Raw genomic sequence first — 22,620 nt, forward strand, 5'->3', positions numbered from 1 at the left:
CGCAAGCGTCCAACAGGAAGCCGCAACGTCATCCCCACAATGATGTTGCGGCTTCCTATTGGCCTGCGGGTCTCACGAGATTTGGGCATCATTCCGATTTCCCTAAAGGGAGAGGAAAAGCACCGGCAACTAAACCGGTTCGAATCTCAAGTCGCTAGAGCTTACATTTAAAAAAAAAAAAAGATGTGGATCAGCTCTGGTGAACACAACGCTTTGGATTCCTGCTTCAATTCTAATTGTTTTTACATTCAGATGAAGCCACATCAATCTAGAAAGAATTAATACCTTAACCCCTATGCTGCCAGATGTGCCGGCAACGAAATGAGTTATTCATTTGAGGTGTGTAGGTAAGATTAGGACTGGATGAGCATGTCCGAAATATCATTCTCGTCCCAGGCACAGAGGGAAATTGGAGCGTGAAAATCAGTCCAGTCAGCCACTCTCATCTGTAGTGTAACCCCAAAAATATATATATTTCATATGTACATGGGTTCACCCACTTCAAAGGCAGTGTCATTGCTACTCCTTGAGTCTACGTCTAGCAGTACTTGTGGGGTTCTTAGTCTAGGCTTGGTGGGAGAATGGAGTCAATGATGCTGTGCACTTGTTACCTGGAATGTCTCATCGGGCAGCTGGAAGATGACTCTGTCTCTGAGCCACACATGTCCCCTCTGTCCCCATCTTCCTCCCACTTTCTTCTTCTCCATTGAGATCAGGTAATAGATCTCCAGCTGACTGGTGTCTGAGCCATCCATGTGGTAGTACAGCACAAGCTGTGGGGAGCACATAGGTCACAGTGAGCAAAGGTGAACGGGAACTGTCTTAAAGCAGCAGTCCAAGCAGCAGGTTTTTTCCCCCTTTAATATGTGCATCACTACAATCCACACAATGATCAGTAATTAGCTAAGTTGCAGATCGATCCATTTCTCCTGTGATCGATCGGCGAATATTCGACTCGGGGGTTCACTAAATGGCGGTCAGGGCAGCAGAAGAGGACCAAAGAGGCAAAGTCCTATGGGGAAGATCATGTGACCAGGCAGTCACTAGATACAATTGGTGCACTGCTAGAGAGAGGGCAGGGCTCAAAAAAGGGGTGTGTCCGAGCCTGTTTCAGAAGAGGAAGGGGGTGTGACTTTGTCAATGGTTCCTATAAAAACAGAAAACGCTTCTTACATTAGAATATATTAAAAAAAATGTCATACTCAGTGGGTTTAATTTTTTTAAATAAAAAATGCTGCAAGTATTTCCTCATAGGACAGAGCTGATTTATATATAATTTAAAAAAAACCTACACATGTAGGATATTGCTTGGTCTGCAGCGTTAAGGTTTATTGCACAGTTTTTGCCCTATGAGATGTAATGCAAGGCTGAATCTGCCAGCGGCGCAATGGTTCTGAACCTTTTTCCCTGGGGGATTTTTTTAAGTCTTGGGGTGCCCCAGCTCATCAGAACTCACCCCCCCCCCCCCCCACACTTACACCCCCCCACTCTCTTCTTACACTCCCCCACTCTCTTCTTACACCCCCCCACTCTCTTCTTACACACTCCCCCACTCTCTTCTTACACACTCCCCCACTCTCTTCTTACACACTCCCCCACTCTCATCTTACACACTCCCCCTTCTCTCTTCTTACACACTCCCCCACTCTCTTCTTACACACTCCCCCACTCTCATCTTACACACTCCCCCTTCTCTCTTCTTACACACTCCCCCACTCTCTTCTTACACACTCCCCCTTCTCTCTTCTTACACACTCCCCCACACTCTTCTTACACACACCCCCACTCTCTTCTTACACACTCCCCCACTCTCTTCTTACACCCCCCCCCCACTCTCTTCTTACACACTCCCCCTTCTCTCTTCTTACACACACCCCCACTCTCTTCTTACACACACCCCCACTCTCTTCTTACACACTCCCCCACTCTCTTCTTACACACTCCCCCACTCTCTTCTTACACACTCCCCCACTCTCTTCTTACACACTCCCCCACTCTCTTCTTACACACTCCCCCACTCTCTTCTTACACACTCCCCCACTCTCTTCTTACACACTCCCCCTTCTCTCTTCTTACACACTCCCCCTTCTCTCTTCTTACACACTCCCCCACTCTCTTCTTACACACACCCCCTTCTCTCTTCTTACACACTCCCACACTCTCTTCTTACACACACACCCACTCTCTTCTTACACACTCCCCCACTCTCTTCTTACACACTCCCCCACTCTCTTCTTACACCCCCCCTCTCTTCTTACACACTCCCCCACTCTCTTCTTACACACTCCCCCACTCTCTTCTTACACACACCCCCTTCTCTCTTCTTACACACTCCCCCACTCTCTTCTTACACACACCCCCACTCTCTTCTTACACACTCCCCCACTCTCTTCTTACACACTCCCCCACTCTCTTCTTACACCCCCCCTCTCTTCTTACACACTCCCCCACTCTCTTCTTACACACTCCCCCACTCTCTTCTTACACACTCCCCCACTCTCTTCTTACACACTGCACATTCACCGTCACACATCACCATTTTATTCAACACACTTCACATTTATCCCCTGCTCACACTGCACTAACCCCCTCTCTGTTACACTCCGTGTTCTTCTGCCCTTCTCTTGCTTACACCGCACATCTTCATCCCCTACGCCCTCCCCACACCAACACCTCACTCCTTCCTTCTTTCCTCTCACTTTCCCATACACCTCAAACATGGCAGCTGCTCAGCGAGTGCAGTCTGCGCTGTCTGGGGGTGAAGAAGTGTCTCTCTCCTCTGTGCCGGGCTGAGAGAGGAGAGGCGGACCGCAGCCTCTGTGCCGGGCTGAGAGAGGAGAGGCGGACCGCAGCCTCTGTGCCGGGCTGAGAGAGGAGAGGCGGATCGTAGCCTCTGTGCCGGGCTGGGAGAGGCGGATCGCAGCCTCTGTGCCGGGCTGAGAGAGGAGAGGCGGATCGCAGCCTCTGTGCCGGGCTGGGAGAGGCGGATCGCAGCCCCTGTGCCGGGCTGAGAGAGGAGAGGCGGATCGCAGCCTCTGTGCCGGGCTGAGAGAGGAGAGGCGGATCGCAGCCTCTGTGCCAGGCAGAGAGAGGAGAGGCAGATCGCAGCCTCTGTGCCGGGCAGAGAGAGGAGAGGCGGTTCGCAGCCTTGTGCCGGGCTGAGAGAGGAGAGGTGGATCGCAGCCTCTGTGCTGGGCTGAGAGAGGAGAGGCAGATCGCAGCCTCTGTGCCGGGCTGAGAGAGGAGAGGCAGATCGCAGCCTCTGTGCCGGGCTGAGAGAGGAGAGGTGGATCGCAGCCTCTGTGCTGGGCTGAGAGAGGAGAGGCGGATCGCAGCCTCTGTGCCGGGCTGAGAGAGGAGAGGCGGATCGCAGCCTCTGTGCCGGGCAGAGAGAGGAGAGGCGGTTCGCAGCCTCTGTGCCGGGCTGAGAGAGGAGAGGCGGATCGCAGCCTCTGTGCCGGGCTGAGAGAGGAGGGGCAGTTCGCAGCCTCTGTGCCGGGCTGAGAGAGGAGGGGCGGGTGCAGCCTCTGTGCCGGGCTGAGAGAGGAGAGGCGGATCGCAGCCTCTGTGCCGGGCTGGGAGAGGAGAGGCAGATCGCAGCCTCTGTGCCGGGCTGAGAGAGGAGGATCGCAGCCTCTGTGCCGGGCTGAGAGAGGAGAGGCAGATCGCAGCCTCTGTGCCGGGCTGAGAGAGGAGAGGCGGATCGCAGCCTCTGTGCTGGGCTGAGAGAGGAGAGGCGGATCGCAGCCTCTGTGCCAGGCTGAGAGAGGAGAGGCGGATCGCAGCCTCTGTGCTGGGCTGAGAGAGGAGAGGCGGATCGCAGCCTCTGTGCCGGGCTGAGAGAGGAGGATCGCAGCCTCTGTGCCGGGCTGAGAGAGGAGAGGCGGATCGCAGCCTCTGTGCCGGGCTGAGAGAGGATAGGCGGATCGCAGCCTCTGTGCGGGCTGGGAGAGGAGAGGCGGATCGCAGCCTCTGTGCCGGGCTGAGAGAGGAGGGACAGATCGCAGCTTCTGTGCCGGGCTGAGAGAGGCGGATCGCAGCCTCTGTGCCGGGCTGGGAGAGGCGGATCGCAGCCTCTGTGCCGGCTGAGAGAGGAGAGGCGGATCGCAGCTTCTGTGCCGGGCTGAGAGAGGCGGATCGCAGCCTCTGTGCCGGGCTGAGAGAGGAGAGGCGGATCGCAGCCTCTGTGCCGGGCTGGGAGAGGCGGATCGCAGCCTCTGTGCCGGCTGAGAGAGGAGAGGCGGATCGCAGCTTCTGTGCCGGGCTGAGAGAGGCGGATCGCAGCCCCTGTGCCGGGCTGAGAGAGGAGAGGCGGATCGCAGCCTCTGTGCCGGGCTGAGAGGGGAGAGGCGGATTGCAGCCTCTGTGCCGGGCTGAGAGGGGAGAGGCGGATCGCAGCCTCTGTGCCGGGCTGAGAGAGGAGGGGCGGGTGCAGCCTCTGTGCCGGGCTGAGAGTAGTCGATGTGAGATAGCTGTGCATCTTATAGAGAGAGTAGTCGATGTGAGATAGCTGTGCATCTTATAGAGAGAGTAGTCGATGTGAGATAGCTGTGCATCTTATAGAGAGAGTAGTCGATGTGAGAAAGCTGTGCTCAGCTTTGCTGGTCTCTCTCAGGGTCAGTTTAAACCCAATACATGAGACAGAACCTGCATATTGCAATTCTTGCTGCCCCAAACCCTTGGGCCCAGACCCACAGAAGGGGGCTGAGCTTTAGATCGCCGTTACTCGCACTCATGTGGATGGAGCTGAGGCTAAAGTTTAGCCCCTTCTGTGAATCTGGGCCACGGGGTTTGTGGAAGAATTGGGAAATATTGGTGTTACCGCTTCTCTTTCATTGCAGTATGGGGTCTGTTTCATTGCAGTATGGGATCTGTTTCATTGCAGTATGGGATCTGTTTCATTGCAGTATGGGATCTGTTTCATTGCAGTATGGGATCTCTTTCATTGAAGTATGGGATCTGTTTCATTGCAGTACGGGGTCTGTTTCATTGCAGTATGGGATCTGTTTCATTGCAGTATGGGATCTGTTTCATTGCAGTATGGGGTCACTTTCATTGCAGTATGGGGTCTCTTTCATTGCAGTATGGGATCTGTTTCACTGCAGTATGGGATCTCTTTCATTGCAGTATGGGATCTCTTTCATTGCAGTATGGGATCTGTTTCATTGCAGTATGGGATCTCTTTCATTGCAGTATGGGATCTGTTTCATTGCAGTATGGGATCTGTTTCACTGCAGTATGGGATCTGTTTCATTGCAGTATGGGATCTCTTTCATTGCAGTATGGGATCTCTTTCATTGCAGTATGGGATCTGTTTCATTGCAGTATGGGATCTGTTTCATTGCAGTATGGGATCTCTTTCATTGCAGAATGGGATCTGTTTCATTGCAGTATGGGATCTGTTTCATTGCAGTATGGGGTCTCTTTCATTGCAGTATGGGATCTGTTTCATTGCAGTATGGGATCTGTTTCATTGCAGTATGGGATCTCTTTCATTGCAGTATGGGATCTGTTTCATTGCAGTATGGGATCTGTTTCATTGCAGTATGGGATCTGTTTCATTGCAGTATGGGATCTGTTTGGAGCCAGTTTGCTGATGAATATGTGCCCTTGATTTTTGTTAACGTATCCTTGTGAAGTTCAATCCTTGCTCCTGTTCCCCCCCCCCAGGTTTAACCCTTGCTCCTGTCCCCACCCCAGGTTTAACCCTTGCTCCTGTCCCCCCCCCCCCAGGTTTAACCCTTGCTCCTGTCCCCCCCACAGGTTTAACCCTTGCATGCCGATACTGTTCCGCCTGTAACTCACCGCACACGATTCATTGCTGGCTGCCTGCAGCTGGGGGCTGGTGAGTGTGGCCGGATCGGGGGAACCACTTCCAGCACGAAGGAAATGCCCTAAAATAAAATGCACACACATCACGGCCCAGTGACGTCCTCAGCAGGGCAGGTTCATGGCTATCTGGCACTGCGCTGCACGGAAATACCCCATTCTGTTCCTATAACACGCACAGCTCTCCCTCACTGCCATACCTAGGTGTATTCTGTGCTCGTCCTCTGTATAACACGCACAGCTCTCCCTCACTGCTATACCTAGGTGTATTCTGTGCTCGTCCTCTGTATAACACGCACAGCTCTCTCTCTTCCTCTCAAAGAAATGTAAACAGACACAGGTAATTTGACACGCCCCATTATAACGTACGTCACCTCCCTCACTCTTCCCATTGGTATTTCCCAAATCCCAAGACGATGCACATGCAGCAAAAACTGGAGCGGACAGCTTGGTACACAGATGCCAAGATACGCAATGTCCCAAAGCCTTTCTTGTCTCCAATTGTGCTCCAAATCCCCCCCTATGCTTCTCACACAGAAAGGACAGCGCGCCAAACACAGTGTATGCTGGGTACACTGACCCCAGGAGGCGCATGCGACACACAGACAGGCGATGACTGGGGGACGGGAGCAGGGAGAGGCACCCACCAGACCGGCTGTTTGACGTGTGATCTCTGCTGGGTTGGGACCCATTAACCCTTTGCCAGCTGAACCTAGTCGCATTCCAGCCACAGAGATCCTGTTCAAAAGTACAGAACTGGAAGGATTCTGAAACAAGGAGAGAGGAAACAGGGGAAGGCGAGCGGTACTTTTCTCTTATGGCATGTATACATAATATACATAATGTATGGCATGTATACATAATATACATAATGTATGGCATGTATACATAATATACATAATGTATGGCGTGTATACATAATATACATAATATATGGCATGTATACATAATATACATAATGTATGGCATGTATACATAATATACATAATATATGGCATGTATACATAATATACATAATGTATGGCATGTATACATAATGTATGGCATGTATACATAATATACATAATGTATGGCATGTATACATAATATACATAATGTATGGCATGTATACATAATATACATAATGTATGGCATGTATACATAATATACATAATGTATGGCATGTATACATAATATACATAATATATGGCATGTATACATAATATACATAATGTATGGCATGTATACATAATGTATGGCATGTATACATAATATACATAATATATGGCATGTATACATAATATACATAATATATGGCATGTATACATAATATACATAATGTATGGCATGTATACATAATATACATAATATATGGCATGTATACATAATATACATAATGTATGGCATATATACATAATGTATGGCATGTATACATAATATACATAATGTATGGCATGTATACATAATATACATAATATATGGCATGTATACATAATATACATAATATATGGCATGTATACATAATATACATAATGTATGGCATGTATACATAATATACATAATGTATGGCATGTATACATAATATACATAATGTATGACATGTATACATAATAGTTATATTTATACCGTTGTTTTTTATTTATATACATAGAACCTACTGGGTATACATTGCTTTACACAAGAACATTATAATATAGGGACAGAGAATACAATAATCGGGAGAAGTGCGTTGAACATTAGAGAACCCAATCCCTGCTCGAGCTCTTTTGGGCACGAACACATAGTATGTATAGGGTTACACATTATGTAGGGGTACATGCATAGGGTTACACATTATGTAGGGGTACATGCAATGGAAACAGTATTTCCTATGCACAATGGTAACTGTTCAATGCTTCTCTTCAAGCACTGATCTGATGCCCTGAGCATCACCGCTTTACAAGAGGGAGTTAGGCTGCGTCCATGGTACCTCAGACCGTGCGGACGCGTCCGCACGCTGAGCGAACAGACTGCGTTAAGGCAGTGTTCGCGTACATGCGGCGCGCAGAGGCCAGAGGTGATTTTTCACGCAACAGGGCGGTCACGTGAGCGGTTTGCTCAATGAAGGCGAACCAGATCCACGGCATCTCTAGGAACGCCCCAGGAACGCCCCCCATGGCCCCAGTACTATGGCCAGGGAAAGCACCCGCTTTCCCTCAGCCTCCGCGCGTCTCTGCACGGGCTGCGGCACCATGTCCGCAGCCTTAGGGAAGATAGTCCAGCTTCCTGTGAAAGCTTCTTCCTGTGAGGGGTGAAGACGGCTTCTGGTTTAAAGGTGTAACCCAGTGTTTTTCAACAGGGGTTCCCTGCAATTTTCAGGTCAATTGAAAATTGTACCAAATACAGAAGAATTTACAGTGCATCTGATCTCAGACGCGCTATTAGAGAGGGTTGGGGTTCCTTACAATGCATCTGATCTCAGACGCACTATTAGAGAGGGTTGGGGTTCCTTACAATGCATCTGATCTCAGACGCTATTAGAGAGGGTTGGGGTTCCTTACAATGTATCTGATCTCAGACGCTATTAGAGAGGGTTGGGGTTCCTTACAATGCATCTGATCTCAGACACTATTAGAGAGGGTTGGGGTTCTGCAGAATTTCACAATATAATTATAGGGTTTCTTAACAAAAATAAAAAGTTAAAAAAACACTGCTGTAACCACTACACTGCTGGAGGGTATTGTAATATATTACTTACTACAGTCACTCTCATCCGAGTCATCTCCACAGTCATCATTTCCATCGCAGAGACCATCCTTCCCCACACATGAGCCGCGGGCACACTGGTACTGCTCAGCATTGCATTCTGCCTGTGGCGCTGAAGAAACACATACAGCGAACTGAACTTTACCCAATTATTTGGGCACTGGTCATGTTAATGTATAAGGGTGTGGGTCCAAAGGACTTGCGTTGGCATTACAGAAGCACAAACGCGATGCTTGGAGTAAGGCAACAAGGGCATACATTGGCAGGATTGAAGTACTGCATCTTGAGATCAGCAACGTGGCATGGCAGGGCATTTGGCAGACATTAAGGTGACATTGCATATACACTGGCATTTGTCAACAAGACGGCATTGCATGAGCACAGAAGAGGCACAATTCGGAGTGGAAGTAACTCGAGTAGGATAAGGTACCTGAGACAGCACAATGTCGAAACTCCAAGTCGTCAATAGCAATGTCCCCTCGGCTGGAAGGGTCCTGGGAGGAGGACACAATAAGCTGCAAGAGAGGCAGAAAAAGTCCATTGACAACTCAGTGCGTAGAAGGTGAAGGGGAAGATGGGAATGGATGTGACCAGAAGCCTCACCTGAAACTCCCCTTTGATTCTGCCGGTGTATATCACGATTTGTCGCCAAGCCAACACACTGCTCTGGGGGCTGAGCCACAGCCTGTATGTCTGTGTTTTATCAGTTAGCTGTACGGAGAGGCTTCCATTCATAGTTGGTGAATCTGTAAACAGAAGAATATAAGACTGTCTCAGAGAGAGGTCCTCCTACCAGGTCCTCTTACAGAGATAATTGGCAAGGAAACAGGAGCATCATTTTGGGGGTAACAATGCAGCAAATTACAGGGACCAGAGCTCTAGAGATAAAAGAACAGAGCGTCTCCCACCCAGAGAGGGACATGAGCATCTCCCATCCAGAGAGGGACACGTGCGTCTTCCACCCAGAGAGGGACACGTGCGTCTCCCATCCAGAGAGGAAACGAGCGTCTCCCACCCAGAGAGGGACACGAGCGTCTTCCATCCAGAGAGGGACACGAGCGTCTCCCATCCAGAGAGGAACCGAGCGTCTCCCATTCAGAGAGGGACACATGCATCTCCCATCCAGAGAGGGGAACCGAGCGTCTCCCATCCAGAGAGGAAACGAGCGTCTCCCATCCAGAGAGGAAACGAGCGTCTCCCACCCAGAGAGGGACACGTGCGTCTCCCATCCAGAGAGGGGAACCGAGCATCTCCCATCCAGAGAGGAACCGAGCATCTCCCATCCAGAGTGGGGAACCGAGCGTCTCCCATCCAGAGTGGGGAACCGAGTGTCTCCCATCCAGAGAGGGAAACGAGCGTCTCCCATCCAGAGAGGGAAACGAGCGTCTCCCATCCAGAGAGGGAAACCGAGCGTCTCCCATCCAGAGAGGGAAACCGAGCGTCTCCCATCCAGAGAGGAAACGAGCGTCTCCCATCCAGAGAGGGGAACCGAGCGTCTTCCATCCAGAGAGGAAATGAGCGTCTCCCACCCAGAGAGGGGAACCGAGCGTCTCCCATCCAGAGAGGAAACAAGCGTCTCCCATCCAGAGAGGGGAACCGAGCGTCTCCCATCCAGAGAGGGGAACCGAGCGTCTCCCATCCAGAGAGGGGAACCGAGCGTCTCCCATCCAGAAAGGGGAACCGAGCATCTCCCATCCAGAGAGGGGAACTGAGCGTCTTCCATCTAGAGAGGGGAACCGAGCGTCTCCCATCAAGAGAGGAAACGAGCGTCTCCCATCCAGAGAGGGAAACGAGCGTCTCCCATCCAGAGAGGGGAACCGAGCGTCTTCCATCTAGAGAGGGGAACCGAGAGTCTCCCATCCAGAGAGGAAACGAGCGTCTCCCATCCAGAGAGGAAACGAGCGTCTCCCATCCAGACAGGAAACGAGCGTCTGCCATCCAGAGAGGGAAACGAGCATCTCCCAACCAGAAAGGAACCGAGCGTCTCCCATCCAGAGAGGAAACAAGCGTCTCCCATCCAGAGTGGGGAACCGAGCGTCTCCCATCCAGAGTGGGGAACCGAGTGTCTCCCATCCAGAGAGGGAAACGAGCGTCTCCCATCCAGAGAGGGAAACGAGCGTCTCCCATCCAGAGAGGGAAACCGAGCGTCTCCCATCCAGAGAGGGAAACCGAGCATCTCCCATCCAGAGAGGAAACGAGCGTCTCCCATCCAGAGAGGGGAACCGAGCGTCTTCCATCCAGAGAGGAAATGAGCGTCTCCCACCCAGAGAGGGGAACCGAGCGTCTCCCATCCAGAGAGGAAACAAGCGTCCCCATCCAGAGAGGGGAACCGAGCGTCTCCCATCCAGAGAGGGGAACCGAGCGTCTCCCATCCAGAGAAGGGAACCGAGCATCTCCCATCCAGAGAGGGGAACCGAGCGTCTCCCATCGAGAGGAAACGAGCGTCTCCCATCCAGAGAGGGAAACGAGCATCTCCCATCCAGAGAGGGGAACCGAGCGTCTTCCATCTAGAGAGGGGAACCGAGAGTCTCCCATCCAGAGAGGAAACGAGCGTCTCCCATCCAGAGAGGAAACGAGCGTCTCCCATCCAGACAGGAAACGAGCGTCTGCCATCCAGAGACGGAAACGAGCATCTCCCATCCAGAGAGGGAAACCGAGCGTCTCCCATCCAGAGAGGAAACGAGCGTCTCCCATCCAGAGAGGGAAACCGAGCGTCTCCCATCCAGAGAGGAAACGAGCGTCTCCCATCCAGAGAGGGGAACCGAGCGTCTTCCATCCAGAGAGGAAATGAGCGTCTCCCACCCAGAGAGGGGAACCGAGCGTCTCCCATCCAGAGAGGAAACAAGCGTCTCCCATCCAGAGAGGGGAACCGAGCGTCTCCCATCCAGAGAGGGGAACCGAGCGTCTCCCATCCAGAGAGGGGAACCGAGCGTCTCCCATCCAGAGAGGGGAACCGAGCGTCTCCCATCCAGAGAGGGGAACCGAGCATCTCCCATCCAGAGAGGGGAACTGAGCGTCTTCCATCTAGAGAGGGGAACCGAGCATCTCCCATCAAGAGAGGAAACGAGCGTCTCCCATCCAGAGAGGGAAACGAGCGTCTCCCATCCAGAGAGGGGAACCGAGCGTCTTCCATCTAGAGAGGGGAACCGAGAGTCTCCCATCCAGAGAGGAAACGAGCGTCTCCCATCCAGAGAGGAAACGAGCGTCTCCCATCCAGACAGGAAACGAGCGTCTGCCATCCAGAGAGGGAAACGAGCATCTCCCATCCAGAGAGGGAAACCGAGCGTCTCCCATCCAGAGAGGAAACGAGCGTCTCCCATCCAGAGAGGAAACGAGCGTCTTCCATCCAGAGAGGGACACGTGCGTCTCCCATCCAGAGAGGAAACGAGCGTCTCCCATCCAGAGAGGAAACGAGCATCTCCCATCCAGACAGGAAACGAGCGTCTGCCATCCAGAGAGGGAAACGAGCATCTCCCAACCAGAAAGGAACCGAGCGTCTCCCATCCAGAGAGGAAACAAGCGTCTCCCATCCAGAGTGGGGAACCGAGCGTCTCCCATCCAGAGTGGGGAACCGAGTGTCTCCCATCCAGAGAGGGAAACGAGCGTCTCCCATCCAGAGAGGGAAACGAGCGTCTCCCATCCAGAGAGGGAAACCGAGCGTCTCCCATCCAGAGAGGGAAACCGAGCGTCTCCCATCCAGAGAGGAAACGAGCGTCTCCCATCCAGAGAGGGGAACCGAGCGTCTTCCATCCAGAGAGGAAATGAGCGTCTCCCACCCAGAGAGGGGAACCGAGCGTCTCCCATCCAGAGAGGAAACAAGCGTCCCCATCCAGAGAGGGGAACCGAGCGTCTCCCATCCAGAGAGGGGAACCGAGCGTCTCCCATCCAGAGAAGGGAACCGAGCATCTCCCATCCAGAGAGGGGAACCGAGCGTCTCCCATCAAGAGAGGAAACGAGCGTCTCCCATCCAGAGAGGGAAACGAGCATCTCCCATCCAGAGAGGGGAACCGAGCGTCTTCCATCTAGAGAGGGGAACCGAGAGTCTCCCATCCAGAGAGGAAACGAGCGTCTCCCATCCAGAGAGGAAACGAGCGTCTCCCATCCAGACAGGAAACGAGCGTCTGCCATCCAGAGAGGGAAACGAGCATCTCCCATCCAGAGAGGGAAACCGAGCGTCTCCCATCCAGAAAGGAAACGAGCGTCTCCCATCCAGAGAGGGAAACCGAGCGTCTCCCATCCAGAGAGGAAACGAGCGTCTCCCATCCAGAGAGGGGAACCGAGCGTCTTCCATCCAGAGAGGAAATGAGCGTCTCCCACCCAGAGAGGGGAACCGAGCGTCTCCCATCCAGAGAGGAAACAAGCGTCTCCCATCCAGAGAAGGGAACCGAGCGTCTCCCATCCAGAGAGGGGAACCGAGCGTCTCCCATCCAGAGAGGGGAACCGAGCGTCTCCCATCCAGAGAGGGGAACCGAGCGTCTCCCATCCAGAGAGGGGAACCGAGCATCTCCCATCCAGAGAGGGGAACTGAGCGTCTTCCATCTAGAGAGGGGAACCGAGCGTCTCCCATCAAGAGAGGAAACGAGCGTCTCCCATCCAGAGAGGGAAACGAGCGTCTCCCATCCAGAGAGGGGAACCGAGCGTCTTCCATCTAGAGAGGGGAACCGAGAGTCTCCCATCCAGAGAGGAAACGAGCGTCTCCCATCCAGAGAGGAAACGAGCGTCTCCCATCCAGACAGGAAACGAGCGTCTGCCATCCAGAGAGGGAAACGAGCATCTCCCATCCAGAGAGGGAAACCGAGCGTCTCCCATCCAGAGAGGAAACGAGCGTCTCCCATCCAGAGAGGAAACGAGCGTCTTCCATCCAGAGAGGGACACGTGCGTCTCCCATCCAGAGAGGAAACGAGCGTCTCCCATCCAGAGAGGAAACGAGCATCTCCCATCCAGACAGGAAACGAGCGTCTGCCATCCAGAGAGGGAAACGAGCATCTCCCAACCAGAAAGGAACCGAGCGTCTCCCATCCAGAGAGGAAACAAGCGTCTCCCATCCAGAGTGGGGAACCGAGCGTCTCCCATCCAGAGTGGGGAACCGAGTGTCTCCCATCCAGAGAGGGAAACGAGCGTCTCCCATCCAGAGAGGGAAACGAGCGTCTCCCATCCAGAGAGGGAAACCGAGCGTCTCCCATCCAGAGAGGGAAACCGAGCGTCTCCCATCCAGAGAGGAAACGAGCGTCTCCCATCCAGAGAGGAAACGAGCGTCTCCCATCCAGAGAGGGGAACCGAGCGTCTTCCATCCAGAGAGGAAATGAGCGTCTCCCACCCAGAGAGGGGAACCGAGCGTCTCCCATCCAGAGAGGAAACAAGCGTCCCCATCCAGAGAGGGGAACCGAGCGTCTCCCATCCAGAGAGGGGAACCGAGCGTCTCCCATCCAGAGAAGGGAACCGAGCATCTCCCATCCAGAGAGGGGAACTGAGCGTCTTCCATCTAGAGAGGGGAACCGAGCGTCTCCCATCAAGAGAGGAAACGAGCGTCTCCCGTCCAGAGAGGGAAACGAGCATCTCCCATCCAGAGAGGGGAACCGAGCGTCTTCCATCTAGAGAGGGGAACCGAGAGTCTCCCATCCAGAGAGGAAACGAGCGTCTCCCATCCAGAGAGGAAACGAGCGTCTCCCATCCAGACAGGAAACGAGCGTCTGCCATCCAGAGAGGGAAACGAGCATCTCCCAACCAGAAAGGAAACGAGCTTCTCCCATCCAGAGAGGAAACGAGCTTCTCCCATCCAGAGAGGAAACGAGCTTCTCCCATCCAGAGAGGAAACGAGCGTCTCCCATCCAGAGAGGAAACGAGCGTCTCCCATCCAGACAGGAAACGAGCGTCTGCCATCCAGAGAGGGAAACGAGCATCTCCCAACCAGAAAGGAAACGAGCTTCTCCCATCCAGAGAGGAAACGAGCTTCTCCCATCCAGAGAGGAAACGAGCTTCTCCCATCCAGAGAGGAAACGAGCGTCTCCCATCCAGAGAGGAAACGAGCTTCTCCCATCCAGAGAGGAAACAAGCATTTCTCTAGGACCAAGAGAAACCTTCAACCAAGACAGCAGCCAAAAGTCTTCTACAGTGTTTTGAGCTGAACGAGTGGCTCAGTGGTGATGTCACTGCCGTTCAAGTGAGTTCAACTCCCAGTGTCAGAATTCCCTGTGAGGCTAGGCAAGCATTTTGTCCCCCCCAAATTAGATTGTAAGCTCTATGGGTGGTGCCTGCAAAGCTAAGTAGAGCTGTGCACGTTGTCAGTGCTATATAAGGAAAAATATCATTATGGCAGAAGAACCAAAACAACTGTACAGCTCACGGAAATCTGATAATATAAAAGATATCGAAGTAGGGGGAATTGTGGGACAGATGCATCGTACCTGGAGCCCACATGTGGTAATGCACGTGGATCTCACAAGTAGCGGCTGCATCCCGAAGCACCGGGGACCGGAGACTCGCGGTGACCGAAGACTTCCCTCTGTGGCCCTCAGTGGCCATGAACCAACCTGCACAGAAGAGAAGAATGAGAGAATGCGGAGGAGGAGACGGTCAGAGTGCTGGGGAGGATGTATGAGAGTGCTGGGGAGGATGTATGAGAGTGCTGGGGAGGACGTATGGGAGTGCTGGGAAGGATGTATGAGAGTGCTGGGGAGGATGTATGAGAGTGCTGGGGAGGATGTATGAGAGTGCTGGGAAGGATGTATGAGAGAGTGCTGGGAAGGATGTATGAGAGTGCTGGGAAGGATGTATGAGAGTGCTGGGAAGGATGTATGAGAGTGCTGGGGAGGATGTATGAGAGTGCTGGGGAGGATGTATGAGAGAGTGCTGGGGAGGACGTATGAGAGTGCTGGGAAGGATGTATGAGAGTGCTGGGGAGGACGTATGGGAGTGCTGGGAAGGATGTATGAGAGTGCTGGGGAGGACGTATGGGAGTGCTGGGAAGGATGTATGAGAGTGCTGGGAAGGATGTATGAGAGTGCTGGGGAGGATGTATGAGAGTGCTGGGAAGGATGTATGAGAGTGCTGGGGAGGATGTATGAGAGTGCTGGGGAGGACGTATGGGAGTGCTGGGAAGGATGTATGAGAGTGCTGGGGAGGATGTATGAGAGTGCTGGGAAGGATGTATGAGAGTGCTGGGAAGGATGTATGAGAGTGCTGGGGAGGATGTATGAGAGTGCTGGGGAGGATGTATGAGAGTGCTGGGGAGGATGTATGAGAGTGCTGGGGAGGACGTATGGGAGTGCTGGGAAGGATGTATGAGAGTGCTGGGAAGGATGTATGAGAGTGCTGGGGAGGATGTATGAGAGTGCTGGGAAGGATGTATGAGAGTGCTGGGGAGGATGTATGAGAGTGCTGGGAAGGATGTATGAGAGTGCTGGGGAGGATGTATGAGAGTGCTGGGGAGGATGTATGAGAGTGCTGGGAAGGATGTATGAGAGTGCTGGGAAGGATGTATGAGAGTGCTGGGGAGGATGTATGAGAGTGCTGGGGAGGATGTATGAGAGTGCTGGGAAGGATGTATGAGAGTGCTGGGAAGGATGTATGAGAGTGCTGCTGAATAGAAGAGAGAGGACATTTCATATACAACTTTCCTATAACTAGTGTGTACTTATAGAATAGTGATACCCGGGTGCACTTATAGAATAGTGATACCCGGTGTACTTATAGAATAGTGATACCTGGGTGCACTTATAGAATAGTGATACCCGGGTGCACTTATAGAATAGTGATACCCGGGTGCACTTATTAAATAGTGATACCCGGGTGCACTTATAGAATAGTGATACCCGGGTGCACTTATAGGATAGTGATACCCTGGTGCACTTATAGGATAGTGATACCCGGGTGTACTTATAGGATAGTGATACCCGGGTGCACTTATAGGATAGTGATACCCTGGTGCACTTATAGGATAGTGATACCCGGGTGCACTTATAGGATAGTGATACCCGGGTGTACTTATAGAATAGTGATACCCGGGTGCACTTATAGGATAGTGATACCCTGGTGCACTTATAGGATAGTGATACCCGGGTGCACTTATAGGATAGTGATACCCGGGTGTACTTATAGGATAGTGATACCCGGGTGCACTTATAGGATAGTGATACCCGGGTGTACTTATAGGATAGTGATACCCGGGTGTACTTATAGAATAGTGACACCCGGTGCACTTATAGAATAGTGATACCCGGGTGTACTTATAGAATAGTGACACCCGGGTGCACTTATAGAATAGTGATACCCGGGTGTACTTATAGAATAGTGACACCCGGGTGCACTTATAGAATAGTGATACCCGGGTGTACTTATAGAATAGTGACACCCGGGTGCACTTATAGGATAGTTTCGGCCGTGTATTTCCGAGCTACGAGGAAACATCTCCGGGCGCCGGCATCGGCATCTCCCCCTGGCAGGGTCCCATCAACATGACTCGGTGACCTCAAATGGTGCCGCGTTGCCATGACAATGGGGCACTATGTGACATCACGGCGTCACGTGGTGTCTAACTTTATCATAGGTTGAACTTGATGGACGGATGTCTTTTTTTCAACCTCATCTACTATGTGACCATGTAAGTCGTCCCGTTGTCATGGCAACTTGGCACCACACGGCGTCGCGTGACATCACGTTGTCATGGCAACGCCATTTGACGTCGTGGAGCCACGTTGAGGGGACCTTGCAGGGGGAGGTGCCAGGAAGTGGCGCCGCCAGAGAAGGTAAGAAAAATACATATATAAATAAAATAAATAAGTTAAAACAATTAAATATAAATCGCAAAATCGGAAATGTGATATACTGAGAAGTACTGTAATGGAATATTTGGTATCGGTCACATGTAGATGGAGTTGCTTTACCCCATTTGGTTCCCAGTGTGTGATCTGCAGGGGGCCGGGACCCCCACACGGAGAAGCTTCTGCGGTCTCGGACCCATTTATATGAAGAGGTGCTGATGTCTTTCCAACCGCAGTCATCCTGCTCAAAGTCACAGCTGAAGAGTGCTCCTAAAACTGGCGAATCCCTGCGGTAACCTGAACGACAAACGCATAAGTCAGATACAAATAGTTCTGCCCATAGGAACAGCCGTGAGTCCATCTCTCTGTGTTCCACACCTGCGTGTGGTTAAGGAAAACGCAATATTAATGCAAACAGAGTTAGTCATCTGAAGAGTGAATTAAGGTTCTAACACCAATTAGGGATTGCTGAGTCCCATCATCTCAAAATTAGAGATCAAGTTACATATAGCAACAACTCCTGAAACTTATAGCCCTTCCACTGGTCTCATGCAAGTACTGGGACCCAGAGAGTTGTTAACCCAGGGGGCGCAGAGAAATCCCCGGGTCATGTCTGGGCACTTCCTTCACTGGGCCCTGTCCCCCACTTCACCCCTCCCCCTCAGCCCAGCTAGTGACCATGCAATGTCCATTAGAGATGGGTCTGGCTCAAATGTTTCTCAAAGTGGGTGGCCCGTGAGACTTACAAGGGGGGCTCAGAGTGACAAGACGGACACAAATGCCTCAATAACCAACTTATTATATTCCCTTATTATTTCAAATGGGATTTAGTTTGGGTCACAAACTCCCCCCTCCCCCCCCCCACCCCACCCCAATCTTAAATATAATCTTTGCGCGGCGAATACAGAATGAGGGACCCAAAAGGTAAAACAAATGGTTTGGGAGAGGAGTGTTTGGGGGCAGTTTGAAAAGATAGTCTAGCACCTTCTATATTTTCAGTATGGCTGCATCAATTCCCAGTACAGGAACAATAGCCGTTGTGGGGGGCAGTGTAACAAAAGGGCCCCCCACGCCTGTATCCATAGCATCACAGAAAGCTGCCTCGAACTCGCTCGCGACTCGATACCGTTCATAATTCATGAATAAGACATTTACGTGCGAGCGAAAAAGCCGGGGAGAATTTCGGAGCCGACTGGCAAACGTTCCCATTTCCAACCCAGACTTTCGCCAAAAAACATTGCCGAGAGAACACTGCAGCAGTTGTGGCAAAAAAATGGCCCCATTTCACACCCTAAAAACCTGCAAATCTTAGGGGCCAAAAAAAATAATCACTGAGGAAGATCTCCCCGACTTCATATAAGTGAGGATTGGTCAGAGCGTGCTACATTTTGGACACCTCTGTACTAACCACATTGGCTCTCGTCTGAGCAGTCCCAGCAATCGCACACAAAGTTACACCGTGTCTCTGGGGGACTCACACAGCCGGCGGTGAGCTCAGGCAGCGCTGAGGAGGGGGAGGGAGAAGGTTAGAGGTTTTTCATATACTGTATGGAGGCAAGAAATGAAACCTAGAATTTGACGGCAGGCAAGAACCCCCTCGTCTGCCCATGGTCCTGTAATTTGATACCCCATTTGATCTTTGGCTTTCTTTGGTATTTAGGACAACATTATGTTTATAGCAAGCATGTTTGCACCCCCTTACTACAGGGGTGGCCAACTCCAGGTCTCAAGGGCCACCAACAGGTCAGGTTTTCAGGATATCCATGCTTCAGCACAGGTGGCTCAATTGGTCCCTGCTTCAGCACACTGATTGACCCACCTGTGCTGAAGCAGGGACCAATTGAGCCACCTGTGCTGAAGCATGGATATCCTGAAAACCTGACCTGTTGGTGGCCCTTAAGGACTGGAGTTGGCCACCCACTGCACTAGTGTGATGAGTTCTCAATGCTGCACTTGGCAGCAACGCACTTCCAGAAAAGGAAGAGAAGGCTCAAAAGTAGGTCATCAAAACGTATGGAGGCAATAAGTATGTCAGGAGATGAGCAGTCTCTCTCCAACGCTACATTGTGCTGCTGTCCCATCATAGTTACAATGGGAAGGGAGCTCAGCTCACACGATTTCACTCTGAGAACAGAACAGCTGAAGAGAAATAAAAAAAAGACGCAAACAAACCAGGACTTTGCTAAGAGAACAGCTGCAGTGTGAGCTGCGGATTACAGGTTCTGCCATTGGAAGAGGGGATTGGTCAGTGTTACCCTCCGGAACGGCTTTATCTCATAGAGGGGCAGAGGACCACTGAGAGTCATAACCCACTCCTACACGCCCGCTCTCAATGATGTTATGCGGGTCTCTCTGATAATGCCGATCGGGACACTATTGCACAGAAACTCCCATTGACTTTGATGGGCCCTTTGGCATTTTAGTGAATATTCACCATATGCGATCATGGAACCTGACTGAGAAAAATCAGAACTTTGTTCCTTTTTCTTTAGTAAAATTAGACGTTTGGGCCCAAACTCTGGGATTTGGGACTTTAACGGTTGACATCTCACTTTTGACATGTTCTTTAGGGCTATATTAAGTAAGCGGTGCAACGCGATAAGACCTCTTCCAGCGCACTCATGTAAATGGGCAGTGACGTGTCTTACGCCATAGCACTGCTTAGTATACACAGGCCCTGATGTTTCAGAGATTGTGCTCGATTTAAATCAGGTTAAACCAAACTGCGAGGGCCCCGGCTGGCAGTCAATAGTTAAAAGTAACCATGCAGAAATGCATCATAGACATTAACAACTATCTGAGGTCATTGCAGTCTTTGGCTACGCCATCGATTCTCAGAATGCAGGGGAGTTTAAACTGGCTGTTCTGCTATCAGTGCAGTATGAGATCTAGTTACGTCTTGCATCATCTCTGTGCTGTGTGTCTACAGCCCCAACAGACAGATTCTTGTGTGTTCCCTTATTGCAGAAAGTCAATGTTACTCTTCTTCATCCAAATCTTAAAATCCACCTCCCCACTGATGTGAACACCCCCCCCCCCCGTTCACTATTCTACAGCATGTTCTCCTGCTATATCCTCCTCGCACCACATTGCAGAATCTCATGTTATATCCACATCTATAAACGTAGGTTGGCGAGCCTCTTCCTCGCTTACAAAAAGGATTTAGTAACAAGCCTGGGGGTCTCCTTGGCACTAATGCGCAAAGGAATGTTGGTAGAAATCACTCACCTGAGCGGTACAGACAGAGCAGGAGCAAGGAGGTGTGTACACGGTGCATGATAGCAACCCAGAGGATCCCGAGCTGTGGGGGGAGAGAGTCGGCTCGGAGAAGCTGATGTGGACTTTCACCCTCGGCTATCGGCTCTGCAGAAATGATGGCTCTGCAGTATAAAGAGCAGCACATTCCGGGACAGAGAAAGTCACCTCCATGTGCAGAAGTCCTGCAGGGCAGGGCTAGAAGAGGGCTAGGGGAAAAAAAACCAGGGGTGGTGAATAGGATGATGGAGGAGCTACAGCAGAGGTATCGGTAGAAATGATCCAAGTCCCCTAAAAAATAATGGGGACAGACTAAAATGCTTAATGTGAAAAACGCTTATTGTGGATAAATGAATGGCAGTGTGTCTGCAGGCCGCATTTTAGGAAGGGGTATACAGTATAAAAACAAAAAGGTTTGTGTTTCTGAAATAAAGTAACTTTTCATTCATTTGAGAGAACGTGAAGCTGCGTGTTTGTAAATAACACGCGGTGGTACTCTGGGTGTGCAAGAAAGGGGTGGTGCTTTGGACAAGACAGCGTGACATCTGAAGGTTGGCTGCAGGTTAGAGCTGTATGGGGTCTGAGCAGGGCGGCGAGGCTGGATACAGGTTCCCGTTAGGTCAGTAGTTCTCAACTTCAGGCCTCAAGACCCCCCCACACAGGTCAGGTTGAGGATATACAACACACAATCCCAGCAAGCTCAGAACCCCAAAACCCACCACATATATATCAATATCATCACATTTTAAGTAATGGTGGGTGAAGCGAGCATTAGCTTATATGGGTTTCATGTAAAAATGGATTTCAGGCAAAAGGAGACACGGTGTGCTCATTTGCATGTCATTTCCCAGAATCCCTTGCTACAGTGGAAGCACTATATGCTAGGTGATAATGGTGAAAGGCAGACCTGTCTAAGACACGTGAATGTGCTCGAAGTGATCTTTTTTATTTGCTATATATATGTGTGTCAAAAGGAGTGCTACTGATCGTGGCCAAGTGTATACAAGACCAATGCTACATCCAACGTGACAAAAATACAGCGATATACTTCAATATTCTCTCAAGTAAGGGTCATTTAGTTAAACCCTTTGGCCAAAGCATTATAAGTCTGCAAGCCACGTCAAGGCATGACCAGTCGAAGACTGACCCATCTGTGCTGAAGCAGGGATATCCTTAAAACCTGACCTGTTGTGGGGGTGTCTTCAGCACTGGAGTTGAGAACCCCGGCGTTAGATGCTGGATAAGGACGTAGCCCTGCAAGGAACATAGGGGCTTTTGCAACATTTTGTTTGGACAACCGGCACACCTACAGACGCTTTGCTGCAAGAGGCTACCCCCGCACTCCCCCCGACCCAAAGCGTAATGAAGCGACATGCGTACAGGTTGGTGGAAGAGCCCTGGGACGTCCTGCAATTGGTATCTCCACAAGGCCGCGGACATCCGTCCGCTCATCGGATCCGGTGCTGCAGTGTTTGCCGTTTCCAATCCCACACCTCCAGCTCCAGACATTTGTCAGCCTAGATGCCTCGGGTTTGGGCAATGGCTGCGTTTTGTGCCGCTTCATGGAGTGGTTTTTTTTTCTTTATATACATATAAATGATATCTTTTTTACTTATACAGTCTCTCGTTGCGCTCCTTTAACACTTTGAAGAGCAAAGCATTGTTGGCGCCTCCGGCAGTACAGTGGATATATGCGCACATACAGTGTTCAGATCATGCTTATTGGGCCATACAGCACATAGCTTGAGACGCGACCTTAGGACCAGAAACCACTTTTTGAACTTAGCCCATTGCAATTAAGTCATATAAAGCCTGAGCTCTCCGGTATTTATGGTTCTGCCATCCAGCCCGACTGTGTTTCTGCCTAAACCTGGCAATCCTTAAAAGCCAAAAATCAGATCGGAGAACACAAGGGAGAACGGCCCATATTTACTAAGCGGTGCCAAGTCATTCATTTTCAAGTGCTACACGACCCCTCGCAGCCTGTTTCAGGTGAACGAGCTGCAAGGTGTTTTATGTCATAGCACAACTTTAGTAAATATGGGCCAGGAAT

General features: G+C 51.2%; 1 protein-coding gene across 3 annotated transcripts in view; it reads right to left on the reverse strand.

The window, feature by feature from the left end:
- MAMDC4 (MAM domain containing 4) overlaps positions 1–21,573 on the reverse strand; it is a 49,899-nt gene extending 28,326 nt beyond the window's left edge. The window contains exons 1-10 of one of the 3 annotated variants that reach the window (XM_075579082.1): positions 20,541–21,573; positions 18,721–18,816; positions 17,436–17,609; positions 14,958–15,083; positions 9,157–9,299; positions 8,984–9,068; positions 8,546–8,665; positions 6,477–6,596; positions 5,806–5,894; positions 612–773 (exon numbers count right to left, since the gene is read on the reverse strand). In XM_075579082.1, the coding sequence (XP_075435197.1) occupies positions 612–773; positions 5,806–5,894; positions 6,477–6,596; positions 8,546–8,665; positions 8,984–9,068; positions 9,157–9,299; positions 14,958–15,083; positions 17,436–17,609; positions 18,721–18,816; positions 20,541–20,715 (1,290 nt within the window). In that variant the 5' untranslated portion in view covers positions 20,716–21,573. Of the gene's footprint in view, positions 1–611; positions 774–5,805; positions 5,895–6,029; positions 6,452–6,476; positions 6,597–8,545; positions 8,666–8,983; positions 9,069–9,156; positions 9,300–14,957; positions 15,084–17,435; positions 17,610–18,720; positions 18,817–20,540 lie in introns of those variants that run through there. The other 2 variants (XM_075579084.1, XM_075579083.1) reach the window with 2 other exon arrangements.
- Between the last annotated feature and the right edge of the window lie 1,047 nt (positions 21,574–22,620).

The sequence above is a fragment of the Ascaphus truei genome, chromosome 21, assembly GCF_040206685.1.
Source record: "Ascaphus truei isolate aAscTru1 chromosome 21, aAscTru1.hap1, whole genome shotgun sequence".
Lineage (NCBI taxonomy): Eukaryota > Metazoa > Chordata > Amphibia > Anura > Ascaphidae > Ascaphus > Ascaphus truei.